General features: G+C 36.3%; 2 protein-coding genes across 2 annotated transcripts; both read right to left on the bottom strand.

Annotated features, from left to right (window-relative positions):
• Positions 1 to 154: 154 nt before the first annotated feature.
• LOC107754350 (histone deacetylase 10-like) lies at positions 155 to 6349 on the bottom strand. Its single transcript, XM_016570767.1, is given in 13 exon segments — positions 155 to 322; positions 424 to 513; positions 1525 to 1584; positions 1674 to 1718; positions 1720 to 1740; positions 1942 to 2068; positions 2445 to 2513; positions 2661 to 2758; positions 3750 to 3756; positions 3836 to 3933; positions 4018 to 4146; positions 4200 to 4305; positions 6192 to 6349. Coding segments are annotated over 13 exon segments (966 nt in total). The 5' UTR covers positions 6257 to 6349; the 3' UTR covers positions 155 to 271.
• Positions 6350 to 7703: 1354 nt separating this feature from the next.
• LOC107754375 (von Willebrand factor A domain-containing protein 5A-like) lies at positions 7704 to 16318 on the bottom strand. Its single transcript, XM_016570790.1, has 14 exons — positions 16279 to 16318; positions 15766 to 15980; positions 15461 to 15683; positions 15191 to 15357; positions 13237 to 13351; positions 12987 to 13162; positions 12503 to 12558; positions 9988 to 10205; positions 9829 to 9867; positions 9017 to 9052; positions 8798 to 8896; positions 8210 to 8290; positions 7951 to 8090; positions 7704 to 7865 (listed from the first exon to the last, which is right to left on the bottom strand). Exons 1-14 carry the CDS (start codon positions 16316 to 16318, stop codon positions 7704 to 7706), a joined length of 1767 nt encoding a protein of 588 aa, XP_016426276.1.
• Between the last annotated feature and the right edge of the window lie 233 nt (positions 16319 to 16551).

The raw sequence follows: 16551 nt of genomic DNA, 5'->3' as shown, positions 1-16551 counted from the left end.
AAAAAAAATACTGATCTATTTACATTTATTCATTTAGCAGACGCTTTTATCCAAATGAGGAAAACAAGCAGTTTATAATACATAATTCAAAATGTATAACATTTAAAATTTTGCTTACATCCTCAAATGGAGGTTTTGTCAGATTTAGCTCACTTCTAACTAAACAAACCTTATACAAGCAACAAGGTCAAACAACCTGTAACAGGTTCATTTTTAATGCCATACAAAATTTACAAAATACAAAAAAGTGACTATTTTCCATAACTGAACATCAAAACGCAGGTCGTTCAACGTTCCAGAGGTTTCCATCAGCTTTCCAAAACTGCACAAACAAAAAATAATAATTAATTTATTCATGTAAGAGTACATTAAGGCATTCTAAGGTCACAAAAAAAAAGATTTTAAGTGATAATGATAACTGACCTCCAGGACGACGCACATTTTGCCTGCAGCCAAAGGCATTAGCAGTTGGGTGAGGTGGGCAAAGATCTCAGGAAGAGCACACATTTCACCCTGAACCAGAACAGACAGCAGTGTTAACTGAGATCAACCAATACGGCCCATCAAACATGGCAGAAACTTTTGGAAACACTGTGACAGGTGCAGCTTTCAAGGATTAAAGGAGTAGTTCACCCAAAAATTTAAATTTATCGAAAAAATTACTTAGTCTCAGGCCATCCAAGATGTAGATGAGTTTCGTCATCAAAGCAGATTTGCAGAAATGTAGCATTACATCACTTGCTCACCAATGGATCCTCTGCAGTGAATGGGTGCCGTCAGAATGAGAGTCCAAACAGCTGATAAAAACATCACAATAATCCACAAGTAATCCACACCACTCCAGTCCATCAGTTAACATCTTGAGAAGCGAAAAACTGTGCGTTTATAAAAAACAAATCCATCATTAAGGCATTTTCTGGTCAAAATATGAGTCCAAAATTCATATTAACGCTTCCTCCAGTGAAAAATCCTGTTGTCCTCTCTCATCAAAATCCACCAAAATATGTGTTTAGATCAGTTTCGGATTGTTTTCACTAATAAATGGTGCTTGATCTAAGCATATTTCTCTCCTTATCCAGACGAGAAACATTTTCACTGGAGTAAGCGTTGTTATGTATTATGGATTCATATTTTGGTAAGAAGCGACGGTTTAAAGTTAAAAAGTCTTGATGATGGATTTGTTTCTTATATGCGGCTTTTCGCTTCACTAGACATTAACTGATGGACCGGACTCGTGTGGATTACTTGTGGATTATTGTGATGTTTTTATCAGCTGTTTGGACTCTCATTCTGACGGCACCCATTCACTGCAGAGAATCCATTGCTCAGCAAGTCATATAATGCTACATTTCTCCAAATCTGTTCTGATGAAGAAACAAACTCATCTACATCTACTTGGATGGCCTGCGAGTGAGTAAATTCTCACTAATTTTCATTTTTGAGCAGTTTCTTCAAACAGAATCCAGAATAGAAAATCTCAGGTCAGGAGCTCAGACAATCACAGATTTAAAAAGAGTCTCTTACTTCTGGGTCCCCGATGGCTGAATCAAAACCAGCACTGACCAAAACCAGCTCTGGGTCAAACTGAAAGAGAAAAGAAATGTGCATTAGCTTGACTAAGACACTCAGAAAACAGTCTAATGGCCTAAAGGTTGTTCTCGTGCAACAGGTACCTCATACGCAGCGGGTAAAAGAACATGGAAGAAAGCAGCTAGATCAGTCGCTGTTCGTCATGCCCACCTGCAGGAAACAAGCACAGCATAGAAAATCTTTGTTAAATATTATTTTAGTTGATCTGCTTTTAAAAAAGAATATATTTTTATTGTAACCAGTGAGAATGGGTGATTAAATGTTGAATTGATTGGCATGCACTGCTGGTATGAAACACACATTTATGACAGAGTTTGATGGTTTCTGAGCATTGATTCAGCTTTCACTCGCCTTGTTCCAGGGGAGGTTCATGTTAAAACCGGATCCTTTGCCTTTCCCAACGCTGGAGTAGTCTGACTCAGGGAGATTGGGCCAGAAGGTCTGGTGCTCGTAACGATGCCAGGAAAAATAGAGCACACTAGGAAATAAACAAACATTGAGTGCTCATACTAAGGAAAAATGGATGTGCTATGGACATAAATAATTTCTCAATCTGCACAGCTCATTGAGGAGATGTCTTTAATTTTTTAGAGTTTTTATCTAGTGGATGATAAAACAGGTGGGAAAAATCTAATTGAAATAATTTAATAATAAATAAATAATTTAATCATTTGATAAAATACTAAATTTTAATTTATAAAATAAAATTAAAAAATAATACAACAAAATGTTAAATAAAATAATAAAATACAATTAAATAAAATCTTTCATAGGCTTTTTCATAGGATTCTTCAGAAAATTGAGACATCTAGGCTTGTAAACAATCTTGTTCATCAGAAGGAAGATGGACTCACCTTGGGTCCTCTTCAAAGCAGTACTGGACACCCTGTCCATGGTGGACGTCCCAGCCCACAATCAAAACCCTGGAAAGATCCAGAAGCTCAAACTCATCTGTATGACAAACGGAAGATCTTATGCAAAATCTGTAATATTGAGTTCTCCTTCAGTGAGTATTCCAGGTGTAAATTAGTGTTTGTTGTACAGCAGTGCAGGATGTTACACCCCTTCACCTGTTCAGGTTGTAGGTCTTCTTAGCATAAAGCGCAGCGATGGCCACATTATTAAACACACAGAAACTGTTCGCAGCGGAGCGCTGACTGTGGTGTCCCTGGAGGCCTGAAGGTCACAAAAAGAGAAAAGAGGGGAGTGAACAAAAAAGAGGTACTAAAAAATAGGGATTAACATATTATGTTGTCCACTGACCAATATGAATATGGATTGATTTTCTATTTAAGTGTCCAATAACAAACATGCAGAAGTGATGACTACTTATTTAGTTTTTTTAACAGAATAAAATCCATTCAAATCGTTCATTACAAATATTTTATTTTACAAATAGTAAATTTTTATAAATGTTCTTATCTATCTTATAATAATAAACATTTAAATATATTTTTTAATAAAAAAATGACATTCGAATATTAAATTCACTATTAAATTAAAATGTTGAATGTAAATTTTATTAAATAATAATATTTAATATTAACAATTAAATATTCTTAGTACTAGTAGTAATAATAATCTTATAATAATGTATTATTAAATTAATACATTATTAATATTGTTAATACTAAAATAACAATAATTCATTCATTTTTAAATTAATGCTAAGTTTAAATGTAATTTAATGCTATTAGTTTTTAATATTAACATAACTACTTATTGTTAATAATAATAAAAATAGTATGAAATCAAAATATTAAATGTATACATTATTAATATTTTTAATACTAACAATAACAACAATATGAATACATAATTAAATGTATTATTAAATTAAAATGTTACATTCAAGATGTATTACATATTACTAATATTAGTATTAATAATTATTGTAAATAATAATAATAAATAATTAAATGAATATTTAAATGAAGACCATTACATGTAAATATTATTATATATTATTTATATTGTTAATAACAACAACAATGTTTTATTTTTAGTTTCACTTTCATTTTAGTTTACTTTAAGTTTCGTTTTAGTTTCAGACTGAACTTAGAGTAGTCCTGCCTTAAACTCACAGAACCAGCGAAGCAACATATTGCAGATCTGTTTAGCGTCGAGTGGGTAAGACATTACACACTTCACCTTTAAGCAGATGGTCTTCTTGACGGATATCTCAGTGACACCCTGCTCATTTATTTCCAATCCCGAAAGCAGCAGCTGTTAGTTGTGTGCTCACCTGACCAGTGCCATGCAGTTCCTGACCTCTCTCTTCATCACGCTGTCCACCAGCTGCAGTGTGGCGCCCACGGCCAGCGTAGCACAGTGATAGATGTTCTGCGGTCACATGAGAGACTGTGTTCGGAAGCGTTCACGTCTGCAGTCACCCGAACCCAACAAGCATCAAAGCTCTGGACTTACCTGATGGAAATAGACGTCGTTGTACTGCTTTGAAAACGCCATCAGCTCTTCCACGCTCATTTTGGGAGTCTGTTTAACGGCCTCCAGATATTCCTCACTAAAGTAAACACAAAAGATTTTGAAACCAAACTCAATCATATAGCAATAGAAATGGGGCCTGGTTTAAGTTCACATGCCAAAACTCGAAAACCTGTGTGCACCTGTTTGCACCGCTCTGCCACGCCGTGAGTCTTTAGTGCTTCATAAGACACGGTGAACCGCTCAGGCACCTCGATCTCACAGACGGGACTGGACAGAGCAATAAAAAATAGATTAATGTGAAAAAAAACAGACAACGTCGATCCTTTGGGAAGAGTTTTTGACAGAATCTGCCAAGCAAGCAAAAAAAAAAAAAATCAGCCGATTTAATCAGTCTATCACTATCAACTATGGAATTATTAAATTAAGCAAATGTAGTAAATCAGTGATAGTGATATTAGTAACTAATACAATTTTATAATTAGGGTTGCAAAAAGGTGGAAAATTTCCAGTAAATTTCGGAAATATGCCAGAAATTTTGGAAACTTTCCAGGATTTTTTTTTTTTTGAATATTCCAGGGATTTTTGGAAAGTTTCCGGAAATTTTCCACCCCTTTGCAACCCTATTTATAATTGACTTAAAGGTGGGGTAAGCGATTTTTCAAAAACGCTTGAGAAAACTGATTCGGGCCGACTAGCAAAACAAACTTGTAGCCAATCAACAGTAAGGGGCGTGTCTACTCAGGATGTGGAGGAGAGAGCGTTCAGTCCGAGCCGAGCGACAGAAAGATAGAGATGGCGGATAAAAAACAAAAGAGGAAAACGTCTGCGGAACAAAAGAAAGCTTAAGGCAAGAAGCCGTGTAAATATCGGATCAGCTTTCCAGCGCTGGAGAGAACTCAAGGAGCGGAAGGCCTGCGATCGGACGCAGAGGTTGCTTTGTTCCTTCTCGATAAGTGAGTAACACCGTGTCTGTGCCGCAAACAGCTAAAGTCTGTCTAGTACACTGGATGCGACAAAGCGACCGTTGAAAATCATTTGAAATTTGTGTCAATATGTCATTAATAGAATGCGGCAGCAATTTTCTGTCGGGATTTGTCGTGTCGTGCCGCATCCAGTGTAGGCCATAGATATGTATATATATCTATGGTGTAGACAGCATCACTGATTATAATGGGTTCTATAGTATTTTGTCACGCCGCGCCACTCGCGTCCGGTGTAGACACGGTGTAACATTGGTTTTGCTTTGTTTCACAGAACTATTTGTTGCCTGGGTTGCGTATGAATGTGTGGGGTGGAGCTATCAAAATAGGGGCGAAACCCTTTTGGTGTAGGGGCGTGTTTGTTTTAGTGATTTCAAATGTCAACATTGGGTACCAGAAATCACTTACCCCACCTTTAAATCTGCAATTATTACTCTTTGGTTACTAAAAACACATAATAACAATACTTTGTGTTAATTTAGTATCATTGAGATAATATTGTAGTTTTTTTTTTTTATATTATGAATTTGTTTTTATTTTTGTATTTTCCATTTTCATTTTCATTTGAGTAATTTAGTGTTTTTTGTCATTTTATTAGTTATTGTTTAATTAGTTTTTATTAATTTCAGGTTTATTTTTAGTTATTTTAGTTCAAATAGATGAAAATGAGCAATGTTGCTTTGTCAGCTAGCTGAAATAAAATAAGCTTGTTTTTCAGTTAGCATTTATTTTATTTCAAGTAACGTTTTTTTATGGTTTCAGTTTAAGATTTAGTTAACTATAATAACCCTGTTTCTCACTAATAAAATTAATGTTTGAAACCAATAGTTATGTTTTTAGTATTGAAAATGCTCATTCCTGACATCTGATTGCAATCTAGTACAAAATGCAAACCAAATATTTGTCATTTGGATTTAATTGTGTATGGATGTCAGTTTCACATATCTTAACACATTTCAGAAATCGATTTTTAAAACGAACCGAAAATATCTTGAAATGGCATTTAATTATAATGAATAACAAAATATGAAACTAACAGACGGTTGAAACAAATTCACAGATATGAAAAACATAAAAACTGCTGTGGTACTATCATAATATCATGTCTAAAACAATAGCATAATAGCATGAGACTTTTGTAAGAGGCGACCAGTAAGTGATGAGGTGACTTACTCTGTCCAGAGGAGTTTATAACGGCTCATCTCCTCATCAAAGATCAGCGCGCTTCCTGATGCCATTTAAACACTCTGCTCTGGATTTCAATTAAAAAACGACTGATTAATAACTGTAAATTATCATTTCAATCACTCACGCGAAAGCAGGTGATGTCAAAGACCCTTCTAAGTGCAGTTTTGATTCTTGTTCTTCGCTCGGTGATCGCGGAGCGCCTGTTGCATTACCGCCCCCTACCGGGTGATCACGTGAACTGATACAAAATCAAATAGAAACACTCAGACAAACAGCTCTTTACGCTACAGTCAAAACGATTCTACACTACCTATCTTTTGGAAGAGACTTATTTTCATTTATTTAACTTATTTTGTAAAGCCTTGTGTATTACTGTTATGTTATTACTGACCATTTGCTTGTGCATGTTTCTTTGTTTAAAATGTTTGTTTTTTATAACTTTATATAGTAATTCTTTTAATGTCAGTCTTTTACTGATACTTGCCAAATTTCATATTCACAAAATTTAGTAAATACACGCTTAATACACTTTTCACTCTGAGTAGATATATGTTTTTAACAATGTCCATCAATGTACAATTTGTTGTACAAATGTACAAAATACTCTGTATTTTTTTTTTTCAGAAATCCACTAATATATCAAACACAATGTAATTTCCACATCTCAAATATGTGAATTTGAACAGTAATGATAATAAATGAAGACAAGGTAAAAATTGTTTTTCCAAGAGTTTTATTGCACATTATTTAATTCACACATACATCACTGTCACATGGTACCACTTACTTTTATGCTCACGGTTAGGATGATGTGGTTAGGATGGACCTAAATGACAAAACACAATTTTCTGATGACAGAATCACAATAAATAAAAACCTTTATATTTGTTAAAAAAGAGTGACTAAAAGGTCCAGAATGTTTTTTTATATATATATATAGGAATATTGGGTTCTCAGAGCAAAAGAGCAGTGACATCTGAGGATTTTTCTATGAAAAAATAATTAATTAAATTAATTAATAAATAAAATATTTCATCAGTTGACCACAATTAGATATGAATATTAAAAGGTAAGATCAGATGATTTATCAAGCTATTATTATTTTAACATTTAGATATGTACAGCAAAAGGCCATGTGACAGAAAAGATACTGTACGGGGTTCAGAGTTTTCCTCTTGAACCATTTTTGCTTAAAATAAGTATCTACTAAACACAAACAAACAATGTACATGATAATCAAAACAAAGTTAACAAGTTTGCTGTCTTTCCTTGCCATCTACAAATAATTTTCCCAATTATATCAATTATGTTTATTTTAAAATGCTCTTAACATGCTGATTACTGCTAAATGTAGATGCAAAAAATTGTCATGTCGCAAACCTGGTTTGAACGATCAGATATATTTGCAGCATTGTTGTTTTCTGCTGCGTTTTAGCAAAAGTATCAATGTATTTTGCCGCTCGCTGTGTTTCTGCAACTGTTGTAAAAATAACCGCGTCATCTGCAGATAATGTGGTCTGGAATGGAGATCTCACCTTTCTGAGAGCCGATCCATGACGCTGCCTTCATGGCCACAAACTGCCACTCCACCTGCTGCTCTATTTTACAGCCGTATAACCAGATCAGAGCCAGGAGAGTGGCCCATACTGACCCATCCACCTGTGTACAAACCATCATCCACTGCATTTGTTACTGGACACTGCACACAATCATCACTGTCTTATTATTTCATCACAACTCTCACCTGTGCTGGTTTCTGATTGGTCAGCTCATCCTCCGTCTTCCCAAACACATCAGCCAGTGTGGCGTCCAGATCCCAGCAGCCTGACGCCTTTTGGAGAGAAACCAGCTGCAGTAACGGGTCCTTTTGGGGCTCAGGAGCAGCTGAACACACACACACACAAACAAGTTTTACACTGCACAGTGTTCAGTAAGTAAGCTAGTACTTTCCAAACATACCCATTGTGTACATCTTGTGTGTGTGTGTGTGTGTGTGTGTGTACCATCATTCTTGCTTTCAGAGTCTGTCTGATCAGATGGGGAGGTCGCAGTCGCAGAACCACGGCGGAAGAAATTCTGGATCTCTGCAAATGACAACAATGATCATTAACCATGAGGAGATGCTGCATTTGTGTTTTAGTAAGCTTTAGTGACGCTGCATATTCATTGTGTAACTTGTCATGAATCTGTTCTTCTGTCCGGGTGCAGTCACGGAAAAAAAAGAAAAGATCTCTAAAATGAAAACTATGTTTTTTCAGAACAAAGATTAACATTAACAAAAGACAGAAAATTTCCACAGATATGAACACATTATGACTGTGAATGTTTATTTGAGTTGTTACTTGTCTGCTTTTCCTTCACTATTTTAAAAACATATTTAAAAATGATATATGTAGTTTACATATATATATATATATGTGTGTGTGTGTGTGTGTGTGTGTATGTGTACAGTATCTCAAAACCTGCAGTAGTGTAAATGACCATTCAAAATGAGTTTAAGCCTGTCTCCCTACTTGTTTTCAAACTCAAGTCATGTGAAAAGGCCTTTCAGTGATTTATTCTGTACATCTGAATATGTCTGGTTCACTTACCTTCTGGTACCCAATTAGACATTTTTAAGAAAGCTCGCTCTGTGAACGTTCTCAGGGTCTTCTTTTTTGAGCATCGAAACGATTGTTCATCTGCAAAGCCTGTCAAAACATTCAGACATTGAGGAATAACAAAAGAGAACAAACACAAAGAAATATATATGTAAATAAGCAAAACAAGCAAGCAAACAAGAAAAGTTTTTTAAGACTTTGTTCGCTTACATGCAGAATATTGTGACGCGTGGGTTCCTAGTTCAGCTGAAGAAAAAATAACACACACAAAATTATATTATATATTATTTGTTTACAAAACTTAAATTATGACAAACAAAGTGTGTCTGAATTTCTAGTTTAATCGACTGGTAGTGTGTATCATTACATACAAGTAACAGACTGTTGTTTGTCTTAACACATAGTACCATCAGACTTCCTAGAAGCAAATCTGAAAACATTTGATTTCACATCTTAATGAGGTGAACACATCAAATAGTCAAGTGACAGTAAAAGCGATTTATACACACAATGAGCACATTTACATGCACACTAATACGCTGACAACTACCATCATTTTACTGAGAAAAAAAACATGGTTTACAGGTTTACATGCAAATCAATAACCCAGCAATTCAAGTAAACCACATTTACAAGACTTTATTAAAGTCCCTCTGCAGTCACTAATTTTATCCATTAAAACTCATCTTTGATAATTAAAATAACATATTTAAATGTTTATTTTTCCTGTGAAAAAAACAATCTAAAATTTCTATGACTGTACCAATTGTCCTATGGCAGCACGAAATGAGAACATATTTTTATAATTTCTTGGGTCAAAAAAAAAAAGAGTTGGAAGTCTGAGATATATTTCCTTCTCTCCTACTGCAAAACACTCACTGTGGCTGAATGTGCTTAAATTTGCCACAGGGACGCTTTCCTGTCACATATCACACGTACACTTCAATAAGCTGATGGAATGCAGGTGAAAACAGGGTGATGAGCAAAAATCTTTATGCTTAAATAACAGATTATTGTCTTACCACAATTTGCTTGCATCATGGCAATTACTAAAGACAAATCTGAAAAACATTTGATTTCATATCTTAATATGATACATTAAATCAGTCAAATGACAGTAAAAGCGATTTATACACACACACACACACACACACACACACACATACAATGAGAGCACTAACCGCGTGTCGGCACTCTTCTCTGCTGCAGGGGTCCTTTCACAGTCTGTCTGCTGTCTTTATTAACAGCAATGAAGGCTGTATGAACACTGCTCACTCCTGCCTGAACACTGAGCTCCACCATCCTGCTCCTGATGCCCTCAACATCTGCAGCACCTGACCTCTCCTCCAGCTCCAGAGAACGGATCAGGGTCCGAGCCGCCAGCCGGTGGATGGACAACCTGCAGAAACATGGAGGAAATTTGTTGAATTATTATTGGCTTAGAAAAGCAAACAGCTGATTCAACTGCAACTGAAAAATAGAATATATTTTATTTAACAAAAAACTAACATTTGATACAATGTGTTGAGGATAAAAGTAATGCACTACTATATTGTGTTACATACTATAAAAATAACTCATTAAACTATTTTTGGAGAGATGATGCAACAGCTATGAGTAGGAAGGGAGCACTTTTCCATTATATCTCTCAGTAAATAAACTAAATAAATAAAGCATTACTTATTTGACACTAAGTAACTCAGATAGGGAAGCACAGATATTCTGTATAAATAAGCCAATAATTATTATTATCTTACAGCTGAAAACCACTAAATGGCTGATCTTAAAAAGCTATATTATTCTGTCTAAAAACAATGCACTAAATTGATAATCAGTTTAGGTATCACAATATGCAGTCAAATATATGGGCAACTATTCATTTTACACATAAAAAGGTTTAAAGAATTACAACCCCAGTTCCAAAAAAGCTGTGACGTTTGGCAAAATGCCATAAAATCACGAATATGTGATTTGTTCATTCTCTTTAACCTTTATTTAATTGTCAAAAGTACAAAGAACAGATTTCCAATGATTTCACGGGCTAACTTCATTGTATTTTGTAAATATGAACAGATTTTGATTTTGATGGCTGCAACTCACTCCAAAAAAAGTTGAGACAGAGGCATGTTTACCACAGTCATCTGGAAATTAAGGAATGCTAATTTTTTAAGTTTTGCAAGCAAAATTTCCCCCCAATCTCACATGATACAAGACTTCAGTTGCTCATCTGTAGTCATCGTTCTCTGATTCTCCTTATCATGATGGGCAGTACATTTTCAATAGGAAACAGATTTGGACTGCAGGCAGGCCAGTAAAGCACATTCACTCTGTGACTACAAAACCACGCTGTTGTAGCACATGCAGAATGAGACCTGGTATTGTCTTGATCTAATAAGATGTCATCTTGATGGCAGTATGTGTCTGTACAATCCCAATATATGCAAGTCACCCATGCCGTTTGCACTAATAAACCCCCATACCATGACAGACGTCTGCTTTTGCACTTGTCGCTGATGAAAGTCTGGATGGTCCCTTTTGTCTTTGCCACTGAAAATTTGATGTTTGTTTTCCCCAAAACAAGTTAAAATGTGGACACATCTGACCACAGCACACATTTCCACTGTCTTTTGGACCATATGAGATGAGTTCGGATCCAGAGAACTCGTTGGCGTCTCTGCCTAGAATTGATGTATAGATTTCTCCTTGTGTAAATAGAGATTCAAGTTGCATTTCTTGAAGCAGCGGCAGACTGTGTGAAGTGACAACGGTTTTCCGTAGTACCCCCAAGCCCATGTGGCTATATTTCACACAGCAGCATGACGTTTTTCATGCAATGCCATCTGAGGGCTCAAAGGTCATGCACATTCATCTGAGGTGTCCTGCCTTGCCTTAGGCATGCTGAGATTTCTCTGGATTCCCTCAAACTTTTCACAATATTATGCATGGTAGGTGGTGAAATACCAAATTCTTTGCAATTTTGTACTTAGAAATGTGATTTTAGATTTTCTGACAATTTTGTCATGAAATTTGGCACAAAGTAATGAGCCATGATCCAGCTTTCCTGGCCAAGACTGAGATGTCCCTTTTACACCCAATCATAATCCCCTAACCTATTACAAATTCACCTGCTTATTGTGGACTGTTTCAAAACAGTTTAACATGGATATTCTATAATCTTTTCACTTTTATTAATTTTCACTTTTCTGGAGTGTGTCACAGCCATCAAAATAAAAAAAATTATATTTACAAAATGCATTTTAGTTGGCCAGTAAAACATTGGAAATCAGATTCTTGATTTTATTGGATTTTACAAAACATGGCAACTTTTCTGGAATTGGGGTTGTAAGTCCTCATTACATAGAGGGGAGAGGTTGAATGGGGCATAAATTAGTAATAAATAATACTTAAACTATAAAACAATGAGTGTTCAATTATATAAAACAATATTGGTCAACTTGATTCAGATAAAATAAATCACAGGTATGGTCCTATTATATTATGCTTCCATATTATTATGATATTACAGCATGAATTTAGCCATTTTGTGTTACTTGTACTGATTATAATTCTATAGTGAAAATTACTGTTGGCAACAATAGGCTTTTTTTTCTAGTTTGATAATTTAAAAGGTGTTTTAGAGGTGAGTTGGTCTGAAGCAGTGTTGCTGTCAGTGTTTCTACGCCCATGTCTGCTTGCATTTCCTTCACTTTCTTCAGAGCCTGATCCATTGTTTTCTGATTGTACACGACACTCTGACTGCAAAGACACACAGAAACACACAGTGTCCTATAGAGAGACATGGATAGAAAGTGAACATGAGAACAAAACTCCAGAATTTACTACAGCATACAAGATGCAGTATAACTATTGTATTTACTTTCCTAATGCGCATTCCTGGTTTTATTGTGCACAAAGAAAATATGGTTTGTCTTTCATCTTTTATCAAAACATATTAACTTATTATGTCACCCACCAACCACTTGACTGGAGTCTGATATGAAATGTAGATGGATAAAATACAGACCCAGACTACAGTATTCTTCCTCATTAAAGTCCTGTTTTCCTCAGAAATGTCACAAAATAGAAGTAAAATTGGTTGTGAACCAAGTTTCATGATGACTTTAAATGTGTCTCATCTCAAAACATTTAAATAAATGCTGTTTTGAATCTTAAATCTTACCTTTGCACTTTCAATGCGCATCTGTGCTCCTTTCCCATGATGCATCATGTCTCCCATACTGCCTGATCTGTCAATCACAAAAACAAACTCGCCTTGAGTTGCCAGTGATGACATCACTTCCTCCGGGAACTCTGGGTACAAACTCATCATGACCACTGGGTCCCTCATCAGAGAGCCTGAAAAAATTGAGAAAGAGTCGGTGAAAGCTTGGTCACTCAATCCCATAATGCCAGTGAGCTGCAGGTCTTACCTGGCGGGGCAGTGGTCACTCCTGCCTCCACTATAGCAGAGGGCTGATGGGTATCCTGATAGAACACAAACAGCTCAAAGTCCTTATCAAACATGTGACCAGGACTCAGATTCACCTGCACACATAAACAACACATGCTTAAAACTGCTCTGCTCACACATCCAGATAAACACATGAAGCATTGGCGTAGCAAGTCGGCCCCGGGCCCATATGCAAAAACATTTGTACGGGCCCCCAAACGTTATAGGTTCATGTGGGCTCCAACACTCCTTATGTTGTCTTTTCTGAGGTAAATAACATTACATGACTATTCACAAGCTGTTTTATTGACGGTATAAATGCTTGGTAATAATATTTAACTTTCATTATTTGTAGCAGCCACCTAATAATCGCAATAAGCATGTTTTGATTTTAATATAACACAAATCGTAGCCTTTAAGTTCTGTCAATTTTATCACGAAATACAAACAAAAAATTTGTTTTTCCACTCTTTAATGTGGCGTGAGAAAACTTATTTGCCTGAGTTCAAGCGGCATATGAATCAATCATCTTTTCCTCTTTTCTACAGCAAGAAATAAACATGAATGTATATCAGAAGACATGTTTTAAAAAATCATAACAACTTCATAAAAATGAATGCCTCGTGTAATCGATCAATCAGTGTTTCGAAAATTGTCAATAATAGTTATTACAATCGTAACATAACATTTACCTCAGAAACGCCAAAATATAACTTTGCCAACATTGTTTTATTATTTTCATAAATCAGTCAGTTAACCGCCACAGACTTTTTTTTTAGTAGGTTATGAATTAACTTTATTCACGCAATATAACACAACTTTAATCTCATAATTTTGACTTTTTTTCTAAAAATATTATAGCACTAAACGCTGCCATATTTACTAGATTTGGCTACTTAATGCAAACACACTCTTGGCACAACGGCCCAAAACGCAAAAAGAGGAAAAAACAAAAGCAAAAAACTACTCACAGTTTAGTTGTAATTAATTTTCATTTAATTTAATTCTCTGGGGCTTTCTTTCGGCAAATTCATCCACAATGTCCTTGTTGTTAACTTTGCCAACATTGTTTTATTATTTTCATAAATCAGTCAGTTAACCGCCACAGACTTTTTTTTTAGTAGGTTATGAATTAACTTTATTCACGCAATATAACACAACTTTAATCTCATAATTTTGACTTTTTTTCTAAAAATATTATAGCACTAAACGCTGCCATATTTACTAGATTTGGCTACTTAATGCAAACACACTCTTGGCACAACGGCCCAAAACGCAAAAAGAGGAAAAAACAAAAGCAAAAAACTACTCACAGTTTAGTTGTAATTAATTTTCATTTAATTTAATTCTCTGGGGCTTTCTTTCGGCAAATTCATCCACAATGTCCTTGTTGTTTTTTAAGGCTTCGTGTATACTCAATGGAAAGAATTTCTACTTACAATGGTGTTTTGATAAAAGAGAATTCAAATGTAAGAAAGAGAATTAAAACTGTCCAGGTGTCGCTGAAGCTAGATGTGATACAGTCTTTTCAACTAGCTAGATACCAACCTCACACAGGTTTTTTATTTTATTTTTTATTATTAACTTTTATTTTATTTGACCGTGGCAATGCAGCACATGTGCATAGTTTTAGAAAATGCGCGCAGTTCTGCAGTCCTTCGGGAATTTGCCGCTGGCTCTTCTGTAGACGGTGTTACGTGAGGTATAATTCATTTTGGTTATATTAAATGGGCAATCTTTGGTCTGATTAATCTATCAGTTGTTCCAAAGCAAAAGTTCTACGGCATATTTATTGTGGCCACTAATTAAGAATACGTTCGCTCGTTTTAATTAAAAGGTCCCCCTCGACGGGCCCCCAATCAGCCCGGGCCCATATGCACGTGCATACCCTGCATACCCAGACGCTACACCCCTGACATGAAGATACACAGTACCGTAGCCTGAGTGTGATCAGAGTGGAGGAACACTAGAGGATCCAGAGAGCAGTTGGACTCTAGTTTGGAGATGGGCTTTGGAGAGCTCACATGGACACTGAGAGTCAGCGTGTAGGGAACAGCTCCACATCCTGATGAAATCTCTGAGACGATACCAGCACCTGAACCTGACACACACACACACACACACACACACACACACACACACAGAGTGTGTTAGAATCAGCTTCTCTCCTCTAATAAAGTGTGTGTCAGCAGCTGCTGCAGTACCTGCTGGTGTGTATCGGGGGTTGAGTACAGCCGGCAGACAGAAGCGCAGCGAGTGGTCGGCCTGCACAGCGAGCTCGGTGACGTAGATGATGGTGACGGCAGCGTTCTGACCCGCCGACAGACACCCGACACTCAGTCTGAACACATCAGGACTCTCTGCGCTCTCTTCCAACAGAAACGCCTGCTGACCCGAACTCACAGCATCATCATACTGATCCCTCGCCTGCAAGATACGGTTTTGTTAAATGGTGATGTGTAGCACGAATATACAAATCAATGTCCTGCAGATTTCTATTTGGACTCACGCTTTCTCTGTCCTGCACCTCTGCCACAATCTCCTGCTCTCCGATCTTGGCACTGAAGTGGCAGACAGCAGCATCAGCAGGCAGAGGGAAGACGAACAAGGCCTCCAGGGGGCGCTCTTCCTCATTCACATACTGCAGAGTGGAGGAGACTGTGGCTACATGATCCTGAACCCGAACCTGCACTGAGATGCTCTTCAGAGGCACTGAGTCACACAAACACAACACCACAAATACAGCAGAACAACATCACATATACTCCTCCTCACATACAGCTCTCTGAGAGATAAATCTTGGCTTTAATAAAATAAATAACTGAATAGGAGAGCAGGGTGTGTGACAAAATGTGTTGAAAAATAATTTTCTTATCCTCTAAGAAACAAATAAATTCTGTTAAATACTGAGATTTAAAACCCTCGCGACCAATTTCCCTATGTCAAAAACACCTCAGCTCTCCTACGTATTATAAAAGTTTTAATTTAAGAAACAGGTAACAACAAACAGGTGAATTCGTACCTGACTCATTTTTCTCAGTTACAAGACTGCAGATCTCCATTCTGACGCCCCTTAGACGAAATTACAATTTTTCTTCAAATCGAAAGTGAAACTCAAACACCGAAACTACTGCCTTTATATCTGCCTTAAATATTCACAGATCGACTCGTTAAAATTAAATGATTAAGTCTGTTTCTTTACGTTTCTAATGCGGTCAAAGTCGCTGAATCACTGAAGACCAATAGTAGATAGTCATGCCTCATGAATATTAATTGCGTTGTGAGCAGAAGAGCC

This window comes from Sinocyclocheilus rhinocerous, unplaced genomic scaffold (assembly GCF_001515625.1).
Source record: "Sinocyclocheilus rhinocerous isolate Xijiao unplaced genomic scaffold, SAMN03320098_v1.1 scaffold561, whole genome shotgun sequence".
Lineage (NCBI taxonomy): Eukaryota > Metazoa > Chordata > Actinopteri > Cypriniformes > Cyprinidae > Sinocyclocheilus > Sinocyclocheilus rhinocerous.
Note: the sequence above shows the minus strand (reverse complement) of the source record. Positions and strands in the feature narration are given on the sequence as shown.